Below are 26,602 nucleotides of genomic sequence, written 5' to 3'. Positions count from 1 at the left end.
TCATCCCTGCTTCCAGTCCTGCCCCCTTCCAACCAGTCTCTAAATGGAGTGATCTGTTAAAAATGGCAATTAAAATATTTCCTTTTAAAATCCGTCGGTGGTTTCCCACTTCTCTTGGGACAATATTGAGTCCTTAATGTGACCTACACGGCCCTGCAGCATCTGCTCCTCTGCGATATCTTTCCAGCTTGTCTTTGAGCCGCAGCCCATCTGCATTCTTTCAGACTCACTGAGCTCAGAGGCGTGTGCCCAGGACCTGCTGGGGTCCCTCTGCTCCCTGCACTGCTGCCACCTTCGCCTGGCTCCTGCCTGCCTCTCCCTCACCTCTCCCTACACTTTCTCAGGGAAGCCTTCCCTTACCATCTGGACTTGGTCAGATCCTTCTATCGTGTGATACTATCGGGCTCTGTACCTTTTTATTGTAGTTCCTATCACAAGCATAATAAATTATTTTTGTAGTATTCTATTTAATTCTATTCTTGTTAGTCTGAGGCTTCATGAGGACAGAACCTGTATCTGTACTGTTCTCAATGAGAGAGAGAAAGAGGAAACAAACACCAGTTATCTAAAATAATTGTTCCCCAGCCTTACAGAGACAAGGCTGATCCTTTTCTTTTTTCTTTTTTTTTTTAAAGAAGATATTGGGGTAGGAGTTTATTAATTAATTAATTAATTTTGCTGTGTTGGGTCTTCGTCTGTGTGCGAGGGCTTTCTCTAGTTGTGGCAAGCGGGGGCCACTCTTCATCGCGCTGCGCGGGCTTCTTACTATCACGGCCTCTCGCGTTGCGGAGCACAGGCTCCGGACGCGCAGGCTCAGTAGTTGTGGCTCACAGGCCCAGTTGCTCCACGGCATGTGGGATCTTCCCAGACCACGGCTCGAATCTGTGTCTCCTGCATTAGCAGGCAGACTCTCAACCACTGCGCCACCAGGGAAACCCCTGATCCTTTTCTTTTTATTAAAAAATGTTGATTGAAAATGGGCCAGGTGGGATTAGAAAAGTCCCTGAATTCATCATACCTGCTCTTTTCCTTAAACCACAGTTTCTTTAAGAGCTTATAAACTTCCAGTTAGATTGATCCCCTCCTGTTAATACGTTTATTTTGTGATGGACATTAAGGTGAAATGCAGTCAAAGATTCAAATATGGGAAAGTGAGCAAAGAAATGCACAAGAAACGAGGATTCACCTTCCTCTTTTCCTCTCTCTCCCCTCCCCCACCTCTGTGCCTGAGATAGAATTCATATAGATAGTTAGATGAGGATGAGGTGGCCAGTTGGTCACTTATTCTTATATTTATTCAGCAAATATTTATTGGGCACGTAACGTATGCCATGCTCTGGCCAGGCCCTGAGATATGGACGTAATCATTGTGCTCGCCTTCTGGCACTTCATAGTTTAGTGGGTGGATGGATTTGTAGCCAACATTTGTTGAGCATTTAGTATCAGCCTAATTCTTCACAACTATTCTGTGAGGGTAAGTAGTAATTTTTCCACTGAGAAAACTGAGCCACAGGATGGTAAGTAATTTGCTCACAGTCATTCACTTCATAAATTGTAGAGCCAGGATTCAAACCCATTGTCTTAACCATGATTCTGTATGACCTGTAAGAAAACAATGCAGTCCCAGCAGAGTGAGCTAAGCGCCGTGTATAAAAGACCACCCCATTTGTTGGGGCAAAGGTGGTGGGAGTGGCATGGAAGGCTTACTAGAGAAGGCATGGTTTGCATCAAGTTCTTGAAAGGTGAGGCTGCATGGGGTGCTGGAAGGGTGGAGGTGTGGGGTTCTTTCAAACACAGAAGACACTGAGTAAAGGGCTGAAGAAGAAAGGGAGCATGTTTGGTTTTAGGAACTGAAGAAAATTCAGTATGATTGGAGCATATCTGGTCATTTATTTGGGGGACAGTGGTGAGCCATTTGACAGAGAGGAGTGGGAGAAACAGCTGTGTGTTGTAGAAGCACACTGGGTGTAGTATTGGGAGCTTAGTGAAAGGGCCCAAGACCTCAGGCACTGCTGCCTGGTCAGGACTGCAGCCTCATTTCCTTGCACCCCACACGTATTTATTGAGCACTGCTATGTGCCAGGCACTGTTCTGAGGGCTGGGAATACAGTAACAAAGTCCCTGCTGTCGTGGCACTTACATTTCAGTAGTTGACAGTAAATATATGATATCAAGTCATGAAGAAAAAGGAAGCAGAGAAGGGATAAAGAGGTACAGGCTTCTGTTTTAAATTAGGTATTCAGGGAATGCCTCTAATGTGACATGTTAGCTGAGGCCTGAAAGAAACGAAGACCAAACCATGTGTGTATCTGGGAGAAAAGTGTTAAAGTAAAAGTGTTAAAGTAAAAACTCTAGGCTGGGAACATGCTTAGCACTTTCAAGAAAAAGCCAGGAAGACGGTAGCTGGAGCAGAATAATGGGAGAGGGGGGCAAACAGGGCTAAAGAGAGTCAGCTGACATGTTCTGTAGCTCCTAGAAGGCATGGAAAAGACTTTGGACTTTGTTCTGAGTGAGAATGGGGGTGGCATTGACTACTTCTCAACTGAGCAACAATATGAACTTACTTAAGGGCTCACTCTGGCTGCTCTGAGGAAGATAGATTGTGGAGGAGCAGAGGAGAAGTAGGAAAACCTGTCCGGACGCTTTGGAATAGCTCAGGTGAGAGATGTTCGTGGCTTGGGCTACATGATAGCAGTGGATGTGTTGAGAAGTGGTCGGATTCTGGATATATTTTGAAAATGGAGTCAAGAGTATGTGCTGATAGATGGGCTATGAGGTGAGAGGGAAAGAAATTAAGAATAATAGGTTTGGGGGCTGAGGATCAGGAAGAAAAAAGAGAGTTGTCATTTACTGAATGAGCAGGGGAAAGATAGCCAAAGCAATTGAAAAGAAGAAAGGATATAGATGTTTAATATCAGCCATTTACCCTACCAGAAATTTTTAATCTCAAGTATATTAAAGGAGCAGATCTTATAATTAAATGTGTACACCTGCACCATGAAACCACCAATGAGTGATCACACAGAGCTTTCAAAACTCAGAGCTAAGAGGTTGCCTGTCTCTGTGCTGTGGTGACAGCCATGTGACCACAGAGGGAAGCCTGGTTGTGGAGCAGGTATGTGAAGTACGCTTGCTGCTGCTTGGGAGAAATCCAGTTTCATTGAGGAAATGAGCAAGTTTGACTTGAATCGCTAATACTGGCTATATTCCAAAAGGAAAAAAAAAAAGGGAGGCTCTCTTTAGTTTAATCTAAACCTGTGCTGTCTATAGCACGTGTGGCAGCAGGCATACCTCAGAGATACTGAGGGTTGGTTCCAGACCACCACAATAAAGCGAATATTGCAACAGAGGGAGTCACATGAATTTTTTGGTTTCCCAGTGTCTACAGAAACAATGTACATATCTTAGTTAAAAAATACTTTATAGCTAAAAAATTGCTAACCATCATCTGAGCCTTCAGTGAGTCATAATCTTTTTGCTGGTGGAGGATCTTCCCTCATGTTGATGGCTACTGAGTGACCAGGGTGGTGGTTGCTGAAGGCTGGAGTGGCAATTTCTTAAAATACGACAAAAATGAAGTTTGCCACCATTGATTAACTCTTCCTTTCACGAATGATTTCTCTGTAGCATGCAGTGTGTTTGATAGCATTTTATCCACAGCAGAACTGCTTTCAAAATTGGAGTCAATTCTCTTAAACCCTACTGCTACGTTATCAACTAAGTTTATGTAGTATTCTAAATCCTTTATTGTGATTTCAACAACCTCCACAGCATCTTCACTGAGAGTAAATTCCATCTAAAGAAATCACTTTCTTTGCTCATCCCTGAGAAGCAGCTCCTCACCTGTTAAAATTTTATCATGAGATTGCAGCAATTCAGTCATATCTTCAGGCTCCACTTCTAATTCTAGTTCTCTTGCTAAGTAATCTGCAGTTACTTCCTGCACTGAAGTCTTGAACCCCTCAGAGGCATCCATGAGGGTTGGAATCAACTTCTTCCAAACTCTTGTTAGTATTGATATTTTGTCCCCTTCCCATGAATTATGTATGTTCTTAATGGCATCTGGAATGGTGAATCCTTTCCAAAGAGTTTTCAATTTACTTTGCCCAAATCCATCAGAGGAATCACTAATTATGGCAGCTGTAGCCTTAGGAAATGTATTTCTTCAATAATAAAACTTCATAGTCGAAATTACTCCTTGATCCATGGACTGCAGAATGGATATTGTGTTAGGCATGAAAACAACATTAATCTCATTGTATATCTCTATCAGAGCTCTTGGATGACTAGGTGCATTGTCAATGAGGAGTAATATTTTGAAAGGAGTCTTTATTTCTGAGCAGTGGATCTCGACGTCGAACTTTATATATTCAGTAAACTGTGTTGTACACAGATGTGCTGTCATCCAGGCTTTGTTGTTCCATTTATAGAGCACAGGCAGAGTAGATTTGGTAGAATTCTTAAGGGCACTAGGGTTTTGGGAATGGTAAATGTACACTGGCTTCAACTTAAAGTCACCAGCTACATTAACTCCTAACATTGAAACTTTGAAGCCGTGCTTTGACTTCTCTTCTCTAGCTATGAAGGTCCTAGGTAGCATCTTCTTCCAATATAACGCTGTTTCATCCATATTGAAACACTGTTGTTTAGTGTAGCCACCTTCATTAATTATCTTCTGGATAATTTGTTGCAGCTTCTACATCAGCACTTGCTGCTTCACCTTGCATTTTGATGTTATGGAGTTGGCTTCTTTCTTGGAACCTCGTGAATCAACCTCTGCTAGCTTCAGACTGTTCTTTGGACGTTTCCTCACCTCTCTCAGCTTTCACATAATTGAAGAGAGTTAGGGCCTTGCTTTGAATTAGACTTTGGCTAAATTAGGGAATGTCATGGCTGGTTTGATCTTCTATTCAGCCCACTCAGACTTTCTCCATATCACCCAAAAGGGTGCTCTGCTTTCTTATTATTCCTGTGTTCACTGGATTAGCACTTTTAATTTCCTTTGAGAACATTTCCTTTGCATTCACAACTTGTCTACCTGTTTTGCACAAGAAGCCTAGCTTTTGGCCTATCTCAGTTTTCAACATGCCTTCCTCACTAAGTGTAATCATTTCTAGCTTTTGATTTAAAGTGAGAGACATGTGACTCTTCATTTGAACAGTTAAAGGCCTGATTTCAATATTGTTGTGTCCCAGGGGACAGGGAGGCCTGAGGAGAGGGAGAGAGACTGGGGAACGGCTGGTTGGTGGAGCAGTCAGAACACATAACAGCATGTATTGATTAAGATCGCTGTCTTATTATGGGCGTGATTCATGGCAACCCTAAATAATTAAAATAGTCACATCTAAGATCACTGATCACCATAACAAGTAGAATAATGATGAAAAAGTTTGAAATATTTTGAGAATTATCCTAATGTGATACAGAGACAGAAAGTGAGCAAATGCTGTTGGAAAATGGCACCGATGGACTTGATCTAGGAGGGGTTGCCACAAACCTTCAATTTGTAAAAATTGCAGTCAGTATCTCTGAAGTGCAATAAAGTGAAGTGCAATAAAATATGTGCCTGTATTTACATTTAAAGTAAACAAAAAATTCAGTTCCGCAGTCACGCTAGCCACGTTTCAAGTGCTCAGTAGCCACACGTGACTAGTAGACATATTAGACCTTGTAGATACAAAATGTTGGCCTATGCAGATAAGTGATATTTTGCTGCTTTACTTTCAAGTATCCTGCTTCAAAATGATGAACACTTAGGGTTTTATAATGTCCAAAAATATTAGTGTTTCTAAACACAAATGTGATGCATATAATAGTACCTCTGTCCAAATCCTGGTAGTCTTTCTGACCAGGTTAGTGTGCTGTTGGAATTATGGGGAAGAGTCACTACTATAAGAGTGTGAATTTTAAGAAACCCACTATTACTATATTCATTTTCCCATTTTGAATCTTTCTGAAAATTCTAATACTACACTGGACATTTCAAGAGAGTAACATTAAGAGACCCTATATTAGCTAGTGTGTTTATTTATCTTCAGATTCAGTGTTTATGCAGACTGACCTGGAGGGCGGTCAGCTGAAGCTCTAGAAGTTAATTCCATAAAACACATCCCTGGAGGAACCTGAGATGAGACACCTGATAAGTGTCTCAGGTCTCCTCTTGGTACAGTAGGTAAAATCCTCTTGATGAAACACAAGAAAATAAATGAAAGAAATAAGTGATTAGAAAAATCCATAGCAGAATGGTGAGAAATTATTTTTAGCTTTTCAAAAATGAAAGATTTTACAAATGGTAATCCCAAATATGATGAAACAGGAACATTGATGGTAGAAGTTTATTAAAGCAGTTGTGGAAAGAAGTTTAGTAGTATGTTAGATCCTGAGAAATGGGAGATTTTTTTGCCAATATATCTACTTCTATTAATTTATTCCAAGGAAGCAGTCTTAAGTACAGGAATTATTTTCTGTATGAAAATTTTACCCTTTATTATATATAATTTTAAAAATGGAGGCATTTTCAGTGCCCAAATATAGAGGAAAAATTAAGTAATTAGACTATGATTACAATTACGAGTAATTTTTTAAAATGTATAGAAGGAAAGCTGAAAGAAGTCTATCATCAGTGTTGACAGTAGTTATTAGAGAATGCTGGTTTTTGCTTTGATGCTTTTCTAAATTTTTAGTTTTTCATTAACAAAAAAGTAATATTACTTGGGGAAATTCTGTTTGGGAACATTATACCATCTGACTTTCTGGCTCTTTGTTCTGTGTTGAATTATTAGTCAAGTTTTAGGTTTTTGTCTAGATTTTTTATTTCCTCCATTGTTGCTTTTTTTTCCTATAATAACATGGCACAATGCATAACTGGTTTTTAGAACTCCAAGCAGTGCCTGTGCCTGTGTAACTTAGCTAATTGCATTTGGTGCTTTCTAAAACTTTTAAGAAGAGTAATCACATAAATAGTAAATTATGGTATAATGCTTATACATATATTTTGTAAAATTCTGACTTTCCTGCTTTTAGGATTTTGTAATGTCCAAAAGTATTTGAGCTTTTAGACACAAATGGGAAGCTTATAATAACCTCTGTACAAATCCTGGTAATGTTTTTGAACAGTTCAGTTTATATATTCCAAGTCTCAGAGTAACCAGTAAAAAAAAAAAAAAAAAAGATAATGCAAAGAAGTATAGCTAAACTGTCAATGGAGACATTAAAATGGAATGTTAAAAAATGTTCTGATAGTACAAAGAAAAAAAATGGTAGTAAAGGGAAGAAGAGGGACAATAGAGGAGACAGATGGAAAACAAATAATAAAATGGTAAATCTAAACTCAACTATATCAATAATTATATTAAACATTAATGGACTGAACAATCCAATTAAAATTTAGAAATTATCAGAAAGGTAAGTAGACAAAACTCAATTACATGCTGACTACAAAGATAATACTTTAAATATAAAGGTACAGGTAGGTTGAAAGTAGATGAATGGATGGGATATATCATGGAAATATGTCATGCAAATGGCAAGCATGTGAAGGCCCAAGTGGCTACATTAATATCATATAAAATAGATTGCAAGACATAGACTATTACCAGAACTAAGGAGAGACATTTCACAGGGATATATGGGGCACTTCATTAGGAGGAATAATAGTCATAAAATGTACATACATCCAGGAAGAGAACTTCAAAATACGTGACGCAAAAAATTTGAAGGGAACTTCAAAATATGTGTTAAAGGGAGAAATGGACAGTTTCACAGTCTTGAATGTTGGAGATTTTAACATCTCTCAGCAATTGATAGAACATCTAGATATAAAAAATCAATAACTATAGAAAAATCTAAAAACCATTATCAAACACATTGACCTAATATTTTGGAAAATTGCATCCAGTACCTTCAGAATATACATTCTTTGGTGTGCATGCTGTGGACACTAGGATAAACCATATGCTGGCAATAAAATACGTGTCAGTAAATTTTAAAAGGCTGAAATCTTAAGGGTATATTCCCTAACTGCAATGGAATTCTGTTAGAAATCAACAACAATAACATGTCTAGGACAAACTCAGACATTTAGAAATTAAACAAATTTTGAACTGAATGATAGTGAAAATACAATATATCAGAATTTGTGGGATGTACTAGAGCAGTGCTTAGGAATTTATAGCTATAAATGTTTGAATAGCAGAGAAGAACCATCTTAAATCAATTACTGAAGTTTTTACCTTAAGAAACTTGAAAAAGAAGAAATTGAGCCCAAAGTGGCTGTTGCCACTTACCCTCTCTGCTCCCCAACAGTCTCTGTGTCACATTATCATGGGAGCTGGAATCCTCCTCGATGATGCAAGGGACTGACCTGATTTTGGAGCCCATGGAAATTCCCCATGCCTGGAGCATTGTTGAAAATAACTGTGGTCTTGATCTAGGTGGCAAACAAACTGGGAAGGCCAACAGTAGTTGGCCTTTCTTAGGCTGTAACTGAGGCTGTAACACCAGTTGGGGCAAGCAACAGAGCAGCCTCACATTTAACAGGAGACCTGGCAAATGAGACAGCCATGTGGGCTTTGATAAGCTACTACATATTTCTGGGAATTTGGAAGGCTGATACATACTTAAGAAAGGCCAGAGAGGGCCCCAGTTATCTACTCACCCCTGGCTGAACATGAGACCAGAAAATGGAAGCTGTAAATTGTAAATTGTCTGTTTATTGAATGTGTGTCTCAACCTATACACAGATCTCTTGGGCAAAGGGTGGAAGCCTTACTGGCTCAAATTGTTTAAGCACAACCTCTGACCAGTTACTGGTCAAACGTAAGTTATTCCTAGGAGCGGCCCCTAGAAGCCAGACTTTAATAATAACAACTGAGCAGAGACGTAAGTGGCTGTATACTATAAGGGAGACAGACTATGTAGAATTAGTCTAGGCAATTCACTAAAACAAATAGCAGCAACAGCCCACCTGGAAGAGGTGAGGTTCAAAATCCAGGGGTGCTATGATATAGTCTAAAATCTTCAATTTTCAGTAAAATTATGAGACATGCTAAGAAACAGGAATGTATTGCTCATACACAAGAAATGAAACTAGCTAATAGAAAGTGTTTATGAAGGGGCCCAGATGTTACACTTAGTTAACAAAACTTCAGAATAGCTATTATAAATGTATTCAAAGAACTAAGGACACCATGTTCAAAGAATTAAATGAAAACATGTGACAGTGACAAATCAAATAGGAATGATCAATAAAGAGATAGAATACATATAATTTTATATATGAAAATGGGAATGTATGTATATACATATATATAAATAGAAATTCTAGAGTTGAAAGTACAGTAACTAAAATGAATTCATTAGAGTGCTTAACAGCAGATTGGAGCTGGCAAAAGAAGGAATCAGTGACCTTGAAAATTTATCAATAGACATTATCTAGTCTGAGGAACATATAGAAAAAAGAATTTTTAAAAATATCAACAACAATAAGATATGTAAGACATCTTATGGCCAAAATAACTTATGTTTGACCGGTAACTGGTCAGAGGTTTTGCTTAAGTAATTTGAGCCGGTAAGGCTTCTACCCTTTGCCAAGGAGATCTGTGTATAGGATGAGACACATTTAATAATCAGACAATTTACAAGTATGCCCCAGCTTCCATTTTCTGGCCTCATGTTCAGCCAGGGATGAGTAGATAACTGGGGTCCTCTCTGGTCTTTCTTAAGCATGCATCTGCCTTCCCAATTCCCAGAAATATGTAGCAGCTTATCAACGCCCACATGGCTGTCTCATTTGCCAGGTCTCCTGTTAAATGTGAGGCTGCTGTGTTGCTTGCTGCAAGCAGTATCACAGCCTCAACTCAGGGCCCCATAGACCTGTGGAACATTATCAAGCATACCAATATATGCATGAGGCATAATGGGAGCCAGAAAAGAGAGGGGAAAGCGAGAAAGGGAAAGAAAAAAATATTTGAAGAAGAAATGACTGAAAACTTCCTATATTTGATGAAAAATGCTAAACTATACATCTGAGACACTCAGTGTCTCCAAGTAGGATATTCATCTAAGAGATGTAATTGTCAAACTGGGGAATGTTAAAAACAAAGAGAAAATCTTGAAAGCACCTAGAGAAGTGATGCATTATGTACGAGGGATCCTCAATGATAAGATTAACAGCTGATTTCTCATAAGAAACAACAGTGGCCAGAAGACAATGGGATGACATCTTGTAATTACTGAAAACAAATAACAGTCAACCAGCAATTTTAAATCCAGCCAAATTGTCCTTCAGAAATGAAGGTGATAGGGCTTCCCTGGTGCCACAGTGGTTAAGAATCCGCCTGCCAACGAAGGGGATATGGGTTCGAGCCCTGGTCCAGGAAAATCCCACAGGCCACGGAACAACTAAGCCCGTGAACCACAACTACCTAACCTGCGCTCTAGAGTCTGTGAGCCACAACTTCTGAGCCCTCACACCTAGAGCCCGTGCTCCGCAACAAGAGAAGCCACCACAATGAGAAGCCCGCACACCACAACAAAGAGTAGCCCCCACTTGCCGCAACCAGAGAAAGCCCACGTGTAGCAACAAAGACCCAACTCAGCCAAAAATAAATTAATTAATTTAAAAAAAGTAAAAGCCAATAAGAATATTTTAAAAAAAAATTTTAAGTGAAGGTGATATAAAGATGTTCCCAGATAAATAAAGGGAATTTGTTGCTCTCAGACCTGCCTTACGAGAAGTACTGAAAGAAGTCCTTCCAGCTGAAAGAAAAGGACTACGTGTAATCCAAATTCACAGAGCAAATAAAGATCACTGGTAAAGGTAATTATGCATGTAAAAAACAGTATATTTGTTTTCTATTGCTGTGTAACAAATTACACAAATATATGACAACACAAGATATACTTATTACCTCACAGTTTTAAGGTGTTGGCCAGACTGTTCTCATCTGTAGGCTTAAATGGAGAAGAATTTGCTTCCAAGCTCATTCAGGTTGTTAGCAGATGAATTCTCTTGGATGTACAGGACTGAGGGCCTCAGCTTCTTGCTGGCTACTGGCTGAAGGTTGCCAGTAGTTCCTAGAGATAACCTGCAGAGTCTTGGCCTGTGGGCTTTCCCATGAAGGCTCCTTAGTTCATCAAGGCAGCAGTGAAAGTTGCTACAGTGAGTCTGCTAGCAAGATGGAGTCTTGTGTATCATAACATAACCACAGTAGTGACATTCCGTCACCTTTGCCAGATTCTGTTGGTTAGAAGGAAGTCACAGTTCCTGCTCATACTCGAGGGGAGAGAATTACACAAAGGCATGAGCATCAAGAGGCAGGGATTATGGGAGGGGCCCCCTTAAAATTGTGCTGCCAGAGACAATGGAAATATATTCCCCCCTTTTCATCTCTTAAAAGACAACAACATAAAACAATAATTATAAAACTATTGTTGGGCTTATATAAAGATGTAATATATATGACAATAATAGGACAAAGGAAGGGAGAGGAAAGGGGGCTATCTTGGAACAGTTTCTATATACTGCTACAATTAAATTCAAAGTAAGAATAGGAATGAAATAACAAAGAGAAGAAAAGAAATCCGTGGAATTGAAAATGGACAAATGATGGAGAAAATTTATGAAACAAAGAAAAAGCTGGTTCCTTGAAAAGATCAGTAAAATTGATAAAATCTCTAGCTAGACTGATGAAGAAAACAAAAGACACGTACCAATATCAAGTATGGAAAAAACTGTTTTCACTATAGATCTTATAGATGCTAAAAGGATAATAAGGAATATAATGAACACCCTTCTGCCATTTAGAAGAAATGAACAGATTCCTCGAAAGACACATATGGCCACAACTGACCCAAGGGAAAAATAGAACAATCTAATAGTCCTACATCAAAGAAATTTAGTTCATAATTAAAACTTTACACTAAAAGTCTTTAGGTGGGCCCAGCTGCCTTTTCTGTTGAAATATTTCAAATATTAAAGGAAAAAACAATAACAGCACTACCCAAACTCTTTGAGGAAACACTTCCAAACTTATTGTATAAGGCATATAGTACCCTGAAACCAAATAAAGACATTGCAAGAAATGAAAACCACAGACCAGTTTCACTCATGACAAAAGTTAGAAATAACCTTAACAAAATACTATCAAATCTCATCCATCATTATATAAAAAAGAATATTACATCACGACCAAGTAGTGTTTATCCCAGGAATGCAAGCTTTGTTTAACATCTGAAAATATGATGAGTAATTTACCCTCTTAATAGAATAAAAGTAAATACCAAATGATCCTTTCAATAGATGCAGAAAATGCATGTGACAGTATAGTATACCCATTCATCATAAAGACTCTCAGCAAGCCAAAAGCAGAAGACAACTTCCAAACCCTAAGGAAAGACACCTGTGAAAAACTACAACTTACATCATAGTAAATGCTGAACTGCTGAATTCTTTCCCTCTGAGATTAGGAACATGGCAAGGGTATATGCTTTTACTACATTTTGTCAACATTTTATTGTTCAAATAAGGGTCCTGGGATTGGAAAGGAAGAAGTAAAGCTGTCTTTATTTGCAGAGAACATAATTGTATGTTTAGAAAATCGTAAGAAATCTCAAAAACATTCTAGAACTAAAAAGTGAATTTAGCTAGATTACAGAATACACAAGTTGGTATACAAAAATCAATTTTATTTCTCTATACCAGTAATTAACATTTAGAAAATGAAATGTAAAAACAATTCATTATGATAGCAACAAAGTTTAGTAATAAATGTAATGAAAGATGTGCAGTACTTGTATGCTGAAAAGTACAAAACATTGCTGAGGGAAATTAAAGAAGACCTAAATAAATAGAGAGGTATTCTGTGCTCATGGTTTGGAAGAATAAATATTATTTAGATAATTTGGGGCAGATTTACATTTTTAGAGTTGGTAGAGTTCCAGTCAACATTGTAACAGGCTTGTTTGAAGAAATTGGTAGGTTGATTCTAAAATTTATTGCCCAAAACAGTTTAAAGAAGGTTTGAGAATGTTACCTGCTATCAAAACTTACTATAAAGCTGCAGTAATCAAGACAATCTGGTACTGGTATATGGATACACTTTTAGATCAGTGGAACAGAATAGAGTTCAGAAATAGATCCACACTTGTATGGTAAATTGTTTTGTGGCAAAGGCACCAGGATAAATCATCGAGGAAAGGTAGTTTTTTAAACAAATTGTGCTGGATTAAATAGATATTTATATGGAGAATAATGAACGTTGATCTGATCTTACGCTGTACACAGAAATCAGCTAGGAATGGACCATTGCCCTAAATATAAGAGTTAAAAGTATAAAACTTCTAGAAGAAAACAAAACCTATAGTGACATTGTGTTGGGCAAAGATTTCTTAAACAGGACACAAAAAGCACAAACCATAGAAGAAAACAAATGACAGTAGATTTCATCAAAATTCAGAACTTTTGCTCTTCAAAAGACACAGTATAGGAAATGAAAAGGCAAGCCATAGACTAGGAGAAAATACAAAACATATCTGACAAAGGGGCTTGTATCCAGAATATATACACAATTGAGTTTTAAACTAATAATGAGAACAACTACACAATAAAAATGATTTCAACAGACACTTCACAAAAGAAAGTATATGAATAAGCCCAGTATCAGAACAAGCCCAGTATCAGTAGTCATCAGGGTAATGTATATTAAAATCCCAATAAGTTACCACTTTATACTCAATAGAATTGATAAAATTAAAATTACTAATAATGCCAAGTATTAGTGAACATGTAGAACATTAGGAACTCTCATACATTGCTGGTGGGAGTGTAATATTGTATAGTCGCTTAGAAAAACAGTTTGGCCCTTTTTTAGGAGGTTAAATGTACATTTAACATATGACCAGCAATTCTCTCCTAGGTATTTACCCAAGTGAACTGAAAACATATATCCACAAACAGACTTGTACATGAATGTTCACAGTAGCCTTATTCATTATAGCCTAGGGATAACCCATTTATCCATTTGCTACTGACTATATAAATAATAACTATATATCCATATTATGGAATACTGTTCAGCAATACAAAGGGATTAAATTTTTTTTTTACATCTTTATTGGAGTATAATTGCTTCACAATGGTGTGTTAGTTTCTGCTTTATAACAAAGTGAATCAGTTATATATATACATATGTTCCCATATCTCTTACCTCTTGCGTCTCCCTCCCTCCCATCCTCCCTATCCCACCCCTCCAGGCAGTCACAAAGCACCGAGCTGCAAAGGGACGAACTTTTGATGAACCACAACAACATGTATGAATTTCAGAAACATTATGATAAGTGAAATAAGTCAAATACAAAAGCCTAATACTCTATGATTCCACTTATATCAAATTATAGAAAGGCAAAACATTAGTGGTTGCCTGAGGTCTAGAGTCTGGGCAGGAAATTGTCTATAAAGAGGCAGGAAGGAACTTTTTGAGATGATGGGAATATTTTGATTGTAGTGGTAGTCACATGACTGTATACAATTCGTCAGAGTTCATCAACCTGTATACTTAAAATCGTTCAGTTTTATTGCACCTCAGTAAAGCTGTTGGAAAGAAAGAACCATATTGGTAGGGAATGTTTGTCTGCTTTTATTTATATATGCTTTCAAACTTTTCAAATGGGTTTCTTGAGACTGATACAATTTGTATTAAATAGGTTGCACCTGGGGGGAGAAAGCTTGCTAAAGCAGACAAAGTTATGAGGTGATGGGGCTACCATGTTAGTGTTCAGCGAAGGATTTTCTGTTGAAGGAACATTTGAACAGACACAGATGAAGTGAATTCAGTTAAGTCAAAAAAGGTCTCTTCACATGTGCCCTGCACATTTCTTACAGAATTTATATCTAGGTGTTTTGTAGTTTCTGCTACTATTACAAATAAGATCTTTTTCTTATCTTATTGCGTTGGCTAATAATCCTTAAATTAATTTTTGTTTTCATCTTTGTCTTATATTTCCTATTTGTTAATTTCTTGAGGAAAGTAACTATACAGATTGTATATGTTGTTAACCTACAGTCTTCCTTCTGTGCTGTGTTTCCAGTGTGTGCTCAATTAATGGATTTTAGTGGTTTTTACTTAGACTAAGCAGATCATTGCTGTATTTGTTAATCTTTGTTTTTCCTAGCTCAGTATAGCACCAAGTTGTAAGTAGAATCTAAAAAAGACCTGAGGTGGAAAACTAAAGATGCCAGTGCAATTTTATGTAACATAATTTTAATTTTACTGTCAAACAAAGCGAGTATAGGATGCACATGAGACTGTTTGCTGGCAACTTTAAAGGCACCCATGGTGGATGAAAGGTGGGAGAAGTGAAAACAGGTATTCTTGAATTTCACTAACAGATTAAAAGAGAATGTCTGGAAGCAGTTGATTGGTCAGGTATAGATTAGGGATGGCCATCTTGGCAAGATTTACGGTTTTATTTGAATAGAAGGGGTTCTTTTATATTTCATGCCTGTCTTAGTCTACTTTAGGTAAGTGAGGTATCTGAAAACAGATTTGAGGGCTCAGCATCATCTGTCAAAATGGCAACAGTAGCTCATGTTCATGCCTTACCAGTAGATGGCAGCAATGTGCATTGTTTAAATATTCTTGCTCCTTTTTTTTTAATTAAGTAGTGAATAGGTACTGTATATTTTTCTTTTAGTGAAGACCAAGGCAGATATGATACCCTCATTTTCTTTAAACACATAAAAGTCATATTAGTGTTGTGTAATATCAGTTTATATGAAATAATCTTAGAAATTCAACTGATATAGCTTACCTAAAAAGTGTTAACTTTTTATAGCTTTTGTTGTAACTATTTCTTAATTGAAATTTGTATTCTCCACAGTATTATTACTATTTTAGATACAGTTTTCTGCCTCATAGGTTTTTCTAAGAGACCAAGCTGTCATAAAATGTTTTAGAACTAAGCAACATTTTACTAAACAAAATGCAAGTGTTTTGTTTAATCACATGACTGTGGAGGCTTTTTGTTTGTTTGTTTGAAGAACACTTATGAATTTTTCTCTTTCATGAACAAGCTAAAAATTAATGGTGACTTTTATAAGAAGAAAGTATTTTAATCCTTGGTAGTTAGGTCCAACCAGTTATCTTCACACAGAATTGCTGGCCTCCAGGAAGTGACCTACCTATAGCATATGAGGGTTCTTGCCCCTTTTCTGCCCTTGTCCAGGAAGGCTAGTGGGATGAGAGCTGTGTAGAACTGACCCTCAGCTTTAGGAAAGACTGGGGGCAGGTGACAAAAGTCTGTGACTTGAGGAGTCATACAGCAGATAAATCATTTTAGTTTCTTTTCTTCTCTTTTATTTCTTTTTTTTCTTCCAGAAATCTGTCGATTTAGGAGAGAGGTTTGGAACTGTTTTAGAAAATAATATTTATTCAGTGCTGAGGTTTCTCCCAATTTTTCACACAATGTGTGCTGTTTAAATTCTTAAAAACTGCAAAGTTCTTGTAAAACGAAGAATTCAGAATAGAGTTTTATCTTATAAAAACATGATTTATCAAGATCACTTAACATATATCTTACATGTTTTGGAATTCTTACAGATCACAGAAAACCTTTTTTTTTTTTTAATTTTTACCTAATACACCCTAAAACAACACAGTCTGCCAGACCACAGTACATCCGTAATTTAGAGCAGCAGATGTTGCTACACATGCTTCTTTTTAAGACCAAGAAGCAGCAGAAGAGAAAATAAAACAAAAAGTTCAAAACAGAAGAGCAACATGAAACAGTACAGAGATGAGGGAGTTGGGAAGCCAAGGGCAATTGGTGAAATTAGCAAAGAGAGGGGATGTGGTGATCTGGACTCTGTGTTTTTTGTATATAGCTTTTAAATGCTTTGTAAGTCATATACTCATCCTATTAATCGAGGTTTGATAACTTTCTACTAAAATTTTTTTTCCATTAAAACGGTATTTCAATTAAGCTGAGGCAAGAAGGAATTAATATTCATTATAGTGTTGAATCATTTCACATTTCATATGAGAATTGGCTAAGATGTGCTGTGCCATGGCAGAGTTCGTTGCTTTGTCTCAGAGTCTGCTAATGTTTTCATTTTGGTTTTAACTCTAGCTGATCCCACAGTTAAGGACTTAATCGGAGGCTTCACTGCACTTCATTACGCAGCCATGCATGGCCGGGCTCGGATTGCACGCCTGATGTTAGAATCTGAATACAGGAGCGACATTATTAATGCAAAAAGCAATGATGGCTGGACTCCCCTTCATGTGGCTGCTCACTATGGTAGGGACTCATTTGTCCGACTCCTACTGGAGTTCAAGGCTGAGGTTGACCCGCTCAGTGATAAAGGTACAACGCCGCTTCAGCTCGCCATTATCCGAGAGAGGTCAAGCTGTGTGAAAATCCTCCTGGACCACAATGCCAACATCGACATTCAGAACGGTTTCCTGTTGCGATACGCTGTGATCAAAAGCAATCACTCTTATTGCCGAATGTTCCTTCAGAGAGGAGCAGACACAAACTTGGGTCGCTTAGAAGATGGACAAACTCCTTTACATTTGTCTGCCCTTAGGGATGACGTGCTTTGTGCACGGATGTTATATAATTATGGAGCGGACACGAACACAAGGAACTATGAAGGACAGACCCCACTGGCTGTTTCAATAAGCATTTCTGGAAGTAGTCGACCGTGTTTGGATTTCTTACAAGAAGTCACAAGTATGTAATTTAATTATTACTACTATTACATTTTTTTTAAATTTTGCATCTTCTGAGGAGCTTAAGGTATTTTTACAACTTAAAATGACCAGACATTAATGATTCTTATTAGCGTTGCTCATTCCATTCATCTGAACTGAAAAGAAAGCTCTATATCACAGGATTTCATTAAAAATTCAGTTATGTTACTAAAAGTAAATGGGGGTAGATAGGGTGTTAGAACACCCTCGATGTTAGATGTTAAGATCGATGCTAGAACAAGGCAGTTCCTACTGGTCATAAACATAGTCTTTCCAGGCTTTCCTGGAATTGAGACTGAGGAATTAGGAGAATTTTGGATCTTAGCATCCATAGCTATGGAAGTGTCCTAGAATTTGTGCTTTATTGCTAAGCTGTTGCTCATGTTTTATTGTTGCTTTTCTTCTTCTTTACAATGTGAACACACATGAAATGGAACAGCAGTGTTATTTATCAGACATCCTAGTAATGCAGGTTAAGGATGATAGAAATCAGAAAGTGTTGTAAAGAAAAATTTGCTCCCAGTGGAAAATTTGGTGCCACTGTCTCTGGCCCACACAGGACTGTATAACTGACCTGTTTTTGTGTGGGCACTTTTTTTTAAAGCCAGGAAAAGTGTCTGACCCATTGTGTGTAGTGGTGCATGTGTTCGTGTTGTTTTTCGGATAGAGGTATTAGTTTGTGTGGAGTAGCCACCCTCTCCTGTCCGACTTCCTTGTGACCAGTCGAGTATGTGTCTCAGAGCTTAACATCACACATGAAGCCACAGTCTATAAACAGAACATTTGTCTGCCACACTTTTTAATGAATTCCCCTTCCTTACCTAAGTTTTATGTTTCATTCATTGTTATGGAAGAAGAAACACATTCTGGGTACCAGGTACTGGAGGGTAAGGAGTTTACTTGACCTGCTTGTAAATAATCCACTGCCCCCCTGAGAGCTGAATTTGGGAGTAGAAAACTTATGAAGAAATGAAATGTAATTTGTATTTTGTTTATTCATAAGAAAGGAAGGATGAAATTATTACCACTAAGTATTTTCAGACTCAAGCATAAAAAGAAATCACACTCAGGATCTAACTCATGCTGTCCAATAGAACTTTCTGTAATGATGGAAATGGTCTCTGTGCTGTTGACTGTGGTAGCCACTAGCCCCATGTGGCTGTTGAACACTTATTATGTGGCAAGTGCCACCCAGGAACTGAATTTTTAATTTTATTTAATTAATTTAAATTTAAACATCCACAAGTGCCTAGTGGCTGTCGACTTGTACAGCACAGATATGCCTGCCTTGGGAGAGATGTTTTGGGCTATCTGGTAGGTGGTCCCTTGCAGAAAGCTTTTGAGGCACACTGATGTACCCAGAGACAGGAGATGTTATGTGTGCTGATTCCTCCCCAGCTGACCCTTCAGATCCAGGCCACATTTTAGGAAAAGACTACAGCAAAAATTCAAATGCTGATTCTCTCAGCAAATGTTCTAGCAGTTTTCATTTATATAGACCAGTAGGGGTGTTGGTGTAGTGAAAGATAAGATTACTCTTGAACTTGAGGTTAGAATTCTGTCGTGGTATGTAGCCTATAACGCATATCTTATTCTTAATAAATTCTGAATATATATTTGTTGTTGCTGCTATTGTTGTTGTTTTAACTTAACACTAGAGGCTCATGGTTAAATTACCTTGTCTGTCTTCAGGAAGGCATGTTACACACATAAATGCCGCAGCCTTGTTTGTTAAATACTTTGCTCCGTGGTTAATGGTGGTAGACTAGGGCTAGACTATGTTAGACCAGCCATGACTCTACCACATATTAGCTGTAACTTTGGGTGGGTTAGCTAACCACTTTGTGCCTCTGTGTCCTCATCTTAAAATTGGGGTAATTATATCTGTCTTACAGGCTTGTTGCGAGGATTGAATGAGTTAATATTTATAAAGCACTTAAAACAGTACCTGGCACATTTTAAGTGCTATATATGTTTTTTTTTAATAAAATAATTAATTAAGTGAGGGTAGATGAACAGCAAGAGCTGGCTTGCTACCTACAGAGTGAATCCCTTAGATTCTTATTCTACCCTAGCCTCTATTTTCAAATCTATAAACTGTTGTGTGGTCTGCATCTGGAGACAGGCAGCCAGGGGGATGGGGGGAGCTGCCCCTTCATCCCCCGGCCCTTGGAGCTGCTCAGTTCCACCATGGAGTGCTGCTGGTGAGCAAGAATGTTGAGTTAAAAAAGAGATTCACACATACCTTTAAAATTAGGACAGATAGAAAAATCGACGGGACTGCCTCTTTGTGTTTGAGTTCTCCACTGCACCTAGAGCAGAGCCATACACCTCAGTAAGTGTGGGTTGGCTGATTGGCTGCATCTGTAAGGATGGTAGCTGAGCAAACTTGGGATGCTTTTCAGAAGTGAAGGACCATCTGTCCTTGGAAGGCTGCAGTTATCCTCTGTCTTCAGGTGATGCAACATAATTCATTACTTCTTGACTTTGCTGTCAGTGGTGTTTCCTGCCAAAAGCAAATTAAGTGTTTCTGCTTCACCTGTGCATTATTTATTAGATTTTCTTTTCCTAGTGAATAATTATGTGCTAGAAGGACCAACTGTAGCTGATGCCCTCTGGAGGTCTGTACTGGCTCTCTTGGAAACCAGAGTGAGGACTTCCCTGGTGGCGTAGTGGTTAAGGATCCACCTGCCAATGTAGGGGACATGGGTTCGAGCCCTGGTCCAGGAAGATCCCACATGCCGCGGAGCAGCTAAGCCTGTGTGCTGCAACTACTGAGCCTGCGCTCTAGAGCCCGCAAGCCACAACTACTGAGCCCATTGCCACAACTACTGAAGCCCACACGCCTAGAGCCTGTGCTCCGTAACAAGAGAAGCCACCGCAATGAGAAGCCCATGCACTGCAACAAAGAGTAGCCCCCCACTCGCCACAACTAGAGAAAGCCAGCGTGCAGCAATGAAGACCAAATACAGCCAAAAATAAATAAATTAATCAAATAATTTTAAAAAAAGAAAAGAAAACCAGAGTGAAAGATGGTTGGGTGGTTCAGGGAGCCATCAAGTCAAATCCCTGAGCTCCTTTCAGTCTTTACTGCTGCTGAGAGCTACCGCTCTCTAGGCCCCGAGTCCTTGGCCTCACATCTGAGAACTCAGACTCCTGAGGTTTAAGGACAGCAGAAATACCACTTGGTGGTCTTTATTCAGGGCCATTTTACTAGAGAGCAAGTTATTTAAATTGGAAGAACTCAAAACAATCATAATCCTAGAATCTAAAAGCTACTGTGGCTTTTTAGAAAAATTGCCATAAAAACTCTGATACACACACTCCATAAAAACAGAGCAGGTCAAGTGGCTTAGTTATAAGGTAGTATCTGTGGGTGCCTTGTTGGTCACAGTAGAGGGAGAAGCCACAAAGAGGTGGTGTTAATTCTACAGACAGACTTCCAGAAACCTCTGCCTTCTAGAATGGCTGGTACTCAATGTGGTCACCTCCAGAAAGCCAGTCAACTGAAGGAGGAGCTTTTTTGTGCCCTGGAACGGTAAATACAGCTAAGAAGAGCCAAGGATCCTACCTGGAGAATGAGGATTACCTTGCTGAGGGAAAGGTGTTTCCTGCTTAGAGAAGCCAGTTTTTGGTCTTTTAGTTCTTTTACTAAATAAAAAAAGAGTGGCGCAAATAAACTAAAGGGACAACAACAGAGAGAGCAATGAAGATGTGACTGATGACAGGTAGAAATGGTGGTGATGACAGACAGCAGCAGACGTTCTGATGGAGGTCCATTGATGGAGGATGATGGAGGTCCGTTGATGGAGGTCTATTGGAGACAGTCATTCTGAGGGTCATGCAAATGCATGCAGTTAATTAAAGTAGAATAATTTGTACGTAGCATTTGCACAGACACCATTTGGAGCTAAGAGGATTATGGAAACTCTGGCATATAGGAATGGGCAAAAATTCTCTAGCTGAAGATAAAGAGCAGAGATTGTAGGAATGTTTGCCCAATTCAAAAGAAAAAATTAACATTTATGCACAAGAAAGGGCACAAGAAAGAGCACAAGAAAATGTTGTTAAAAGAGGTGCAACGTTAAAACTTCAAGAAAGACTATTTCTTAAGTAAAGCTTACCCTGAGAAATGGTTAAATAATAATAGAACTCTCCTTGAGCAATGGGATTTTAATCTAGTGCTCTTTTCCCCTTATCATCTCCCTGCCCTACAATGTAAACTTTCCGAGTCAAGGAGTTACTCAGAATATGAAAGTTTTTTAAGAAAGAGAGATTTCATGAGAAAGCAGTTTTGCCCTCTCCCCTGTTTCATGCCCTGCCCCCCACCCCCAAATACCCACACCTTGGTGAGCTAGGAGGACTGCAGTGACTGGAGTCAGAGAAACATTTATTCTCCAGGTGGGGTAAGACTCTGGTGAAGTCTCTTCCCTTGGAGAACAGACTTTGTTATGAAGTTTCTGAGTGTATGTCAGATAGTTATTCTCACCCTCCCCCTGGCAGAGCCATGAGGGGGTCTTTATTGGCTCTTCATGTGAGAACCTGATGGGGTTCCTGAAAGGAAAGCTCAGAACATCGGGTGTTTCCTAAGACTGTGGAAACACAGTCCTAAGACAGTTTCCTAAGACAGCCTCTCAGGCTGGTCCATGCACAGCTCCTGGCAGTTTGTCACAATGACCATTTAAGTGTTCCTACCAGTTTGTGGCTCCAATAGCTACTGCTGCAGGTGCACAGATTTCAGCTGTGACTCTAGATCTGATTCTCTCTCCAGATTTTATGGTGGTTTGCCCTGTGACATCAGTTTACTGATGGGTCCTAGATAAGTCATTAATTTCAGTTTGTTTGGCTTTTTCTTCTTATAAGGACTGGAGCGAGGACTTCAAGTTCATTATATGTTGGAGCTGAAACCAGAAGTCTATTCATTATTTTTATCATTTTTACTTACAATGCGAAAATCATCCTATCCATGGTCCCTTGGGCTGAGTAGAATTTTGCCCACTTGTATTCAGAGGCATGTGTCTCCTTTATAGCGTCCTGAAGGTTTCTCAGCTGTGCCTGTGTCATGGGTGCTGTTGAATCAGCTGAGTCTGGTGGTGGAGAGAGCAGTTAATGGGCTCTTGACCCAGTGTCTGACTTACCTAATAAACTTGGGCAAGCTGATTAGCCTCCACCTGCCTCATGGGTCTGTTTCCTTCTCTGAAAGATGGGGGTATTAGACCATAGTCCGTGGAGTCCCTCCTTTTAAAAATTCTTGCCAATAAACACTCTTAAAGGGGATGATATCCTGCTGCTTGTGGTTTTATTTTATTTTGTTTCTGGATTCATGTAGAACAGTGTGGACTCTTGGGGGTCCTCAAGACAGTTTTAGGTGCCCATGAGGCCAAAACTAATTTCATAACAATACTAAGATATTATTTGCCTTTTCTTTTTTTTTTAATTGGAGTAAAATTGCTTTACAGTGTTGTGTTAGTTTCTGCTGTACAATGAAGTGAATCAGCTATATGTATACCTATATCCCCTCCCTCTTGGACCTCCCTCCCCCCTTCCCCCCCCATCAAGGTCATCACAGAGCAGGGAGCTGAGCTCCCTGTGCCGCACAGCAGGTTCCCATGAGCTATCTGTTTTACACATAGTAGTGTATTTATGTCAAACCTAGTCTCCCAATTCATCCCACCCTCCCCTTCCCCCCCGTGCCCACATGTCCGTTCTCTGCATCTGTGTCTCTGCACTGACTTTTGCACTGATGGTGTAAGAGCTGTGGTGGGTAAAATGGCAGGTACCTCAGCATTAATCAAGGCAGTAGTCCCAGAGGGTACTAGTAGTTGTGTTCTTCACCACAAGGCAATCTCAGTAAAGACTGTTCCAGTTCCATTTAGGAATCTCTTTGATTTAATTTTATTAAATCTTATCCCTTTCAGTATGTACCTTTTAAATATTCTGTGGGATGGAAATTGAAAGTATTCTTACTGTGTAATGAAGTGCTGTGATTGAATGGAGGAAAAGTACATCTGTGATTTGTTTGAGCTGAACCAGCAGCATTTTTGGTGGAATACCATTTTTACCTGAAGGATGGATGGACAGCCAAACTATAGCTGTTTAGGCTTTGGTATTTGGTAGACATTTTGTTGAAAATGAATAAAGTGCGTTTGTCACCTTAAGGAAAACAACTTACAGTATTTATGGGGAGTCATAAAATTTGAGCTTTCAAGTGAAAGTTAGAATTTTGAAAAGCCTGTATTTTTGTATTTGCCACTGGGATATTGCCAGTTTCCCAACATGTAAAGACTTTTTTGAGATTAGTAGAGATAATAACAAAAGTAATTTTTTGATATCATGTAATAAATTGGGTCAACATTTGGAAGATCTGCATAATAACCCAGGTAACCAGTATTTTCCAAATGACTAATGCATGATGTTACAAAATCATGCATGGGTAAAAGATCCATTCAGAGGGCAAAACAGACCAATGGATTTTAACGTGAAAGAGTATAAAGAAGTTCATTGTTGTGGTTTCAGATTCCATATTGCATCTAACCTTTAAAAAAACAACTCTTGTTGAGTTTTGGTGAAGTATCAAAGAAGATCCATGATTATCTAAAAAGGCCATTAAAATATTACTTCCTTTTCCAACTACCTATGTGAGTCTGGATTTTCTTCATCTGCTTCAATCACGACAGCATATTACAACAGATGGTACGCAGAAGCAGATCTGTAAATCCAGCAGTCTTCTCTGAAGCCAGACCTAAGAGATATTTGTAGAGATGTAAAACAGTGCCACTCTTCTCATGAAATCTTTCTTGTTTTGAAAAGCAGCTTTTTCTTCCCATAAAAACTTATTTCAACTGATAATAAATTTATTACTATTATTTTAAGTGAATCAATAAGTATTTTTAAAATTTCTGAAGTTTATTTTCTAGATATGATGAATATAGATGGATATAACACACATAAACAAAAATTCTTTGAGGTCCTATAATTTTAAGAGTGCAAGTCAGTTTAGAAGACTAGTACCCTGGATTCTAGATCCCAGTTTCAGAGATTCACTGTGCACAGCAGCATATCAGAGGTGCCAAGGAGTCCTTGAGTAAGTTATCCACTTAACTGTTCACTAAACACATTTTTTTTTTTACATAGCATAGCAGGCTCTCGTATAAATTACTCTTAAGGCAGAGAATATGCCAATTGGGTTTGTGTTTAATATCCAGAGGAGTCTAAGGTAATGCACTGATCTGTGTTTCTAGTAGATGCTGTCCAAATACTTGAAGCAGCTGCTCAGTATGCTTCAGTGGTAGGTAAAAGGTAGTGCTGGGTTGTATCAATATTTTGATTTGTATGTTTTAAGGAATTAAAGGAGTTAATAAAAGGAATTAATTATTTAAATTAAATTTTAAATAATTTTAATGTATTTAATAATTTTAAAATATTTTATTTAAATAAAAACTTTTTAAATAAGTAAATTGACCAAAAGGAATTTGAAAAATAAAGGGCTCATACTTCTAAGAGAAAAAGATTAGGTAAATGGGAATGAGTTGGATAAACTGTTTTGCAGAAAATTAATCCATCAAGTACTTAAGATTGTTACTTTCTAGAACATCAGTTACGGGCATTTAAAAATACTATTTTATAAACACTACAGTAACTGAAATCACAGGCATTTAAAAATACTGTTTTATAAACACTATATGTTTTTATTTAAATATGTCTTTAAATTTTAGTCATAGTCAAGTAGTATGTTTTAGCTGCAAAGTTTTAAACTTTAAAAAAAGTAAGAATATAAATCATGACTTTAATTTTAAGAAAGTGAAGTTTAGGCTGTGGCTTTCTCAGCTAGGTCCAGCACAGCAGCAGGTAGGTATGTAAGCAGATGACCCCATACAACCCCTCGGCATCAGGTGACCTTACTCCTATGTTCCTTTCAAATGCTTCTTTAATCAATTTCTTCGCACTTTTTTTTTCTTTTTTTTTTTTTAGTATGACTTACCAAAATATTGTTACCTTAGTATAACTCTTTGGGGAAATAATTTGTGTAACACATTTTAACTAAGGTTATTTTTGATTATTGATTTTTCTTCTCATTGGGGATTTTGCTACACATCTACATTGTAGTCTTATTAGGTTATTTAGTCCCAATGATTAAAATCACTTTTAGAAATAAATAAATAGTACACAGTTTTAAGTCAAATTACACCACATTTTAAGGTTCTTTGATATGGAAAGTATTACCTTATTCTGTACTATTTCTGTCATATTTGTATTACTTTCTATTTTTTATGTAGGTTTCTAGGGATTTCTGTTATTTGTTAGGAAGCAATATATGCTTTTGTTTGGCTTAGTGCAAATGAGAAAAATAGGTCAAAGCTCGTGTGCCTGTGAAGAAAAATGTAACAAGTGGACAAATGTCATCAAGGCTGACATTGTGTACTTTTGGATTCTATCTAAGAGTTAAATCAGAGTAGCCTTTTATTTTACAATACCATGATTTTTATTTTGAGGTGAGCTCGCAACTACCTTTGTCCTGTAAAATAAGATTTAACACATTTCATACTAAGTCTCTGAAGGGAATTCAGAGGCAAGAGCAAAGGAATAAAACGTGTTTATGGTAGGGTCTTAAAATGGGAAACTGAAATAAAACAAAGAGGTATTGGGAGACCATTCCAGATGTTGACCAAAGATGGAGAGTGCTAAATAAATAAGTTTAGCCTATTATAAATGCAGTGGTGGTCATGTCAAAAGGAGGTGCTTTAGGATATTTAATGTTCAAAATTATGCTGCTGCCCTGGTTTTGTAATTATACTAGACCAGACCCTTCAAAAGCTGATTTCCTATTTTATACCAGCCCAATTATTACT

General features: G+C 38.0%; 1 protein-coding gene across 1 annotated transcript in view; it reads left to right on the top strand.

Moving 5' to 3' along the window:
* Positions 1–26,602, top strand: part of ASB7 (ankyrin repeat and SOCS box containing 7) — a 49,132-nt gene that overhangs the window by 13,749 nt on the left and 8,781 nt on the right. Inside the window, exon 5 of the mRNA XM_067755874.1 lies at positions 17,128–17,733. Coding sequence (XP_067611975.1) covers positions 17,128–17,733 — 606 coding nt within the window. The remainder of the gene's footprint in view (positions 1–17,127; positions 17,734–26,602) is intronic.

The sequence above is a fragment of the Pseudorca crassidens genome, chromosome 1 (assembly GCF_039906515.1).
Source record: "Pseudorca crassidens isolate mPseCra1 chromosome 1, mPseCra1.hap1, whole genome shotgun sequence".
Classification (NCBI taxonomy): domain Eukaryota; kingdom Metazoa; phylum Chordata; class Mammalia; order Artiodactyla; family Delphinidae; genus Pseudorca; species Pseudorca crassidens.
Note: the sequence above shows the minus strand (reverse complement) of the source record. Positions and strands in the feature narration are given on the sequence as shown.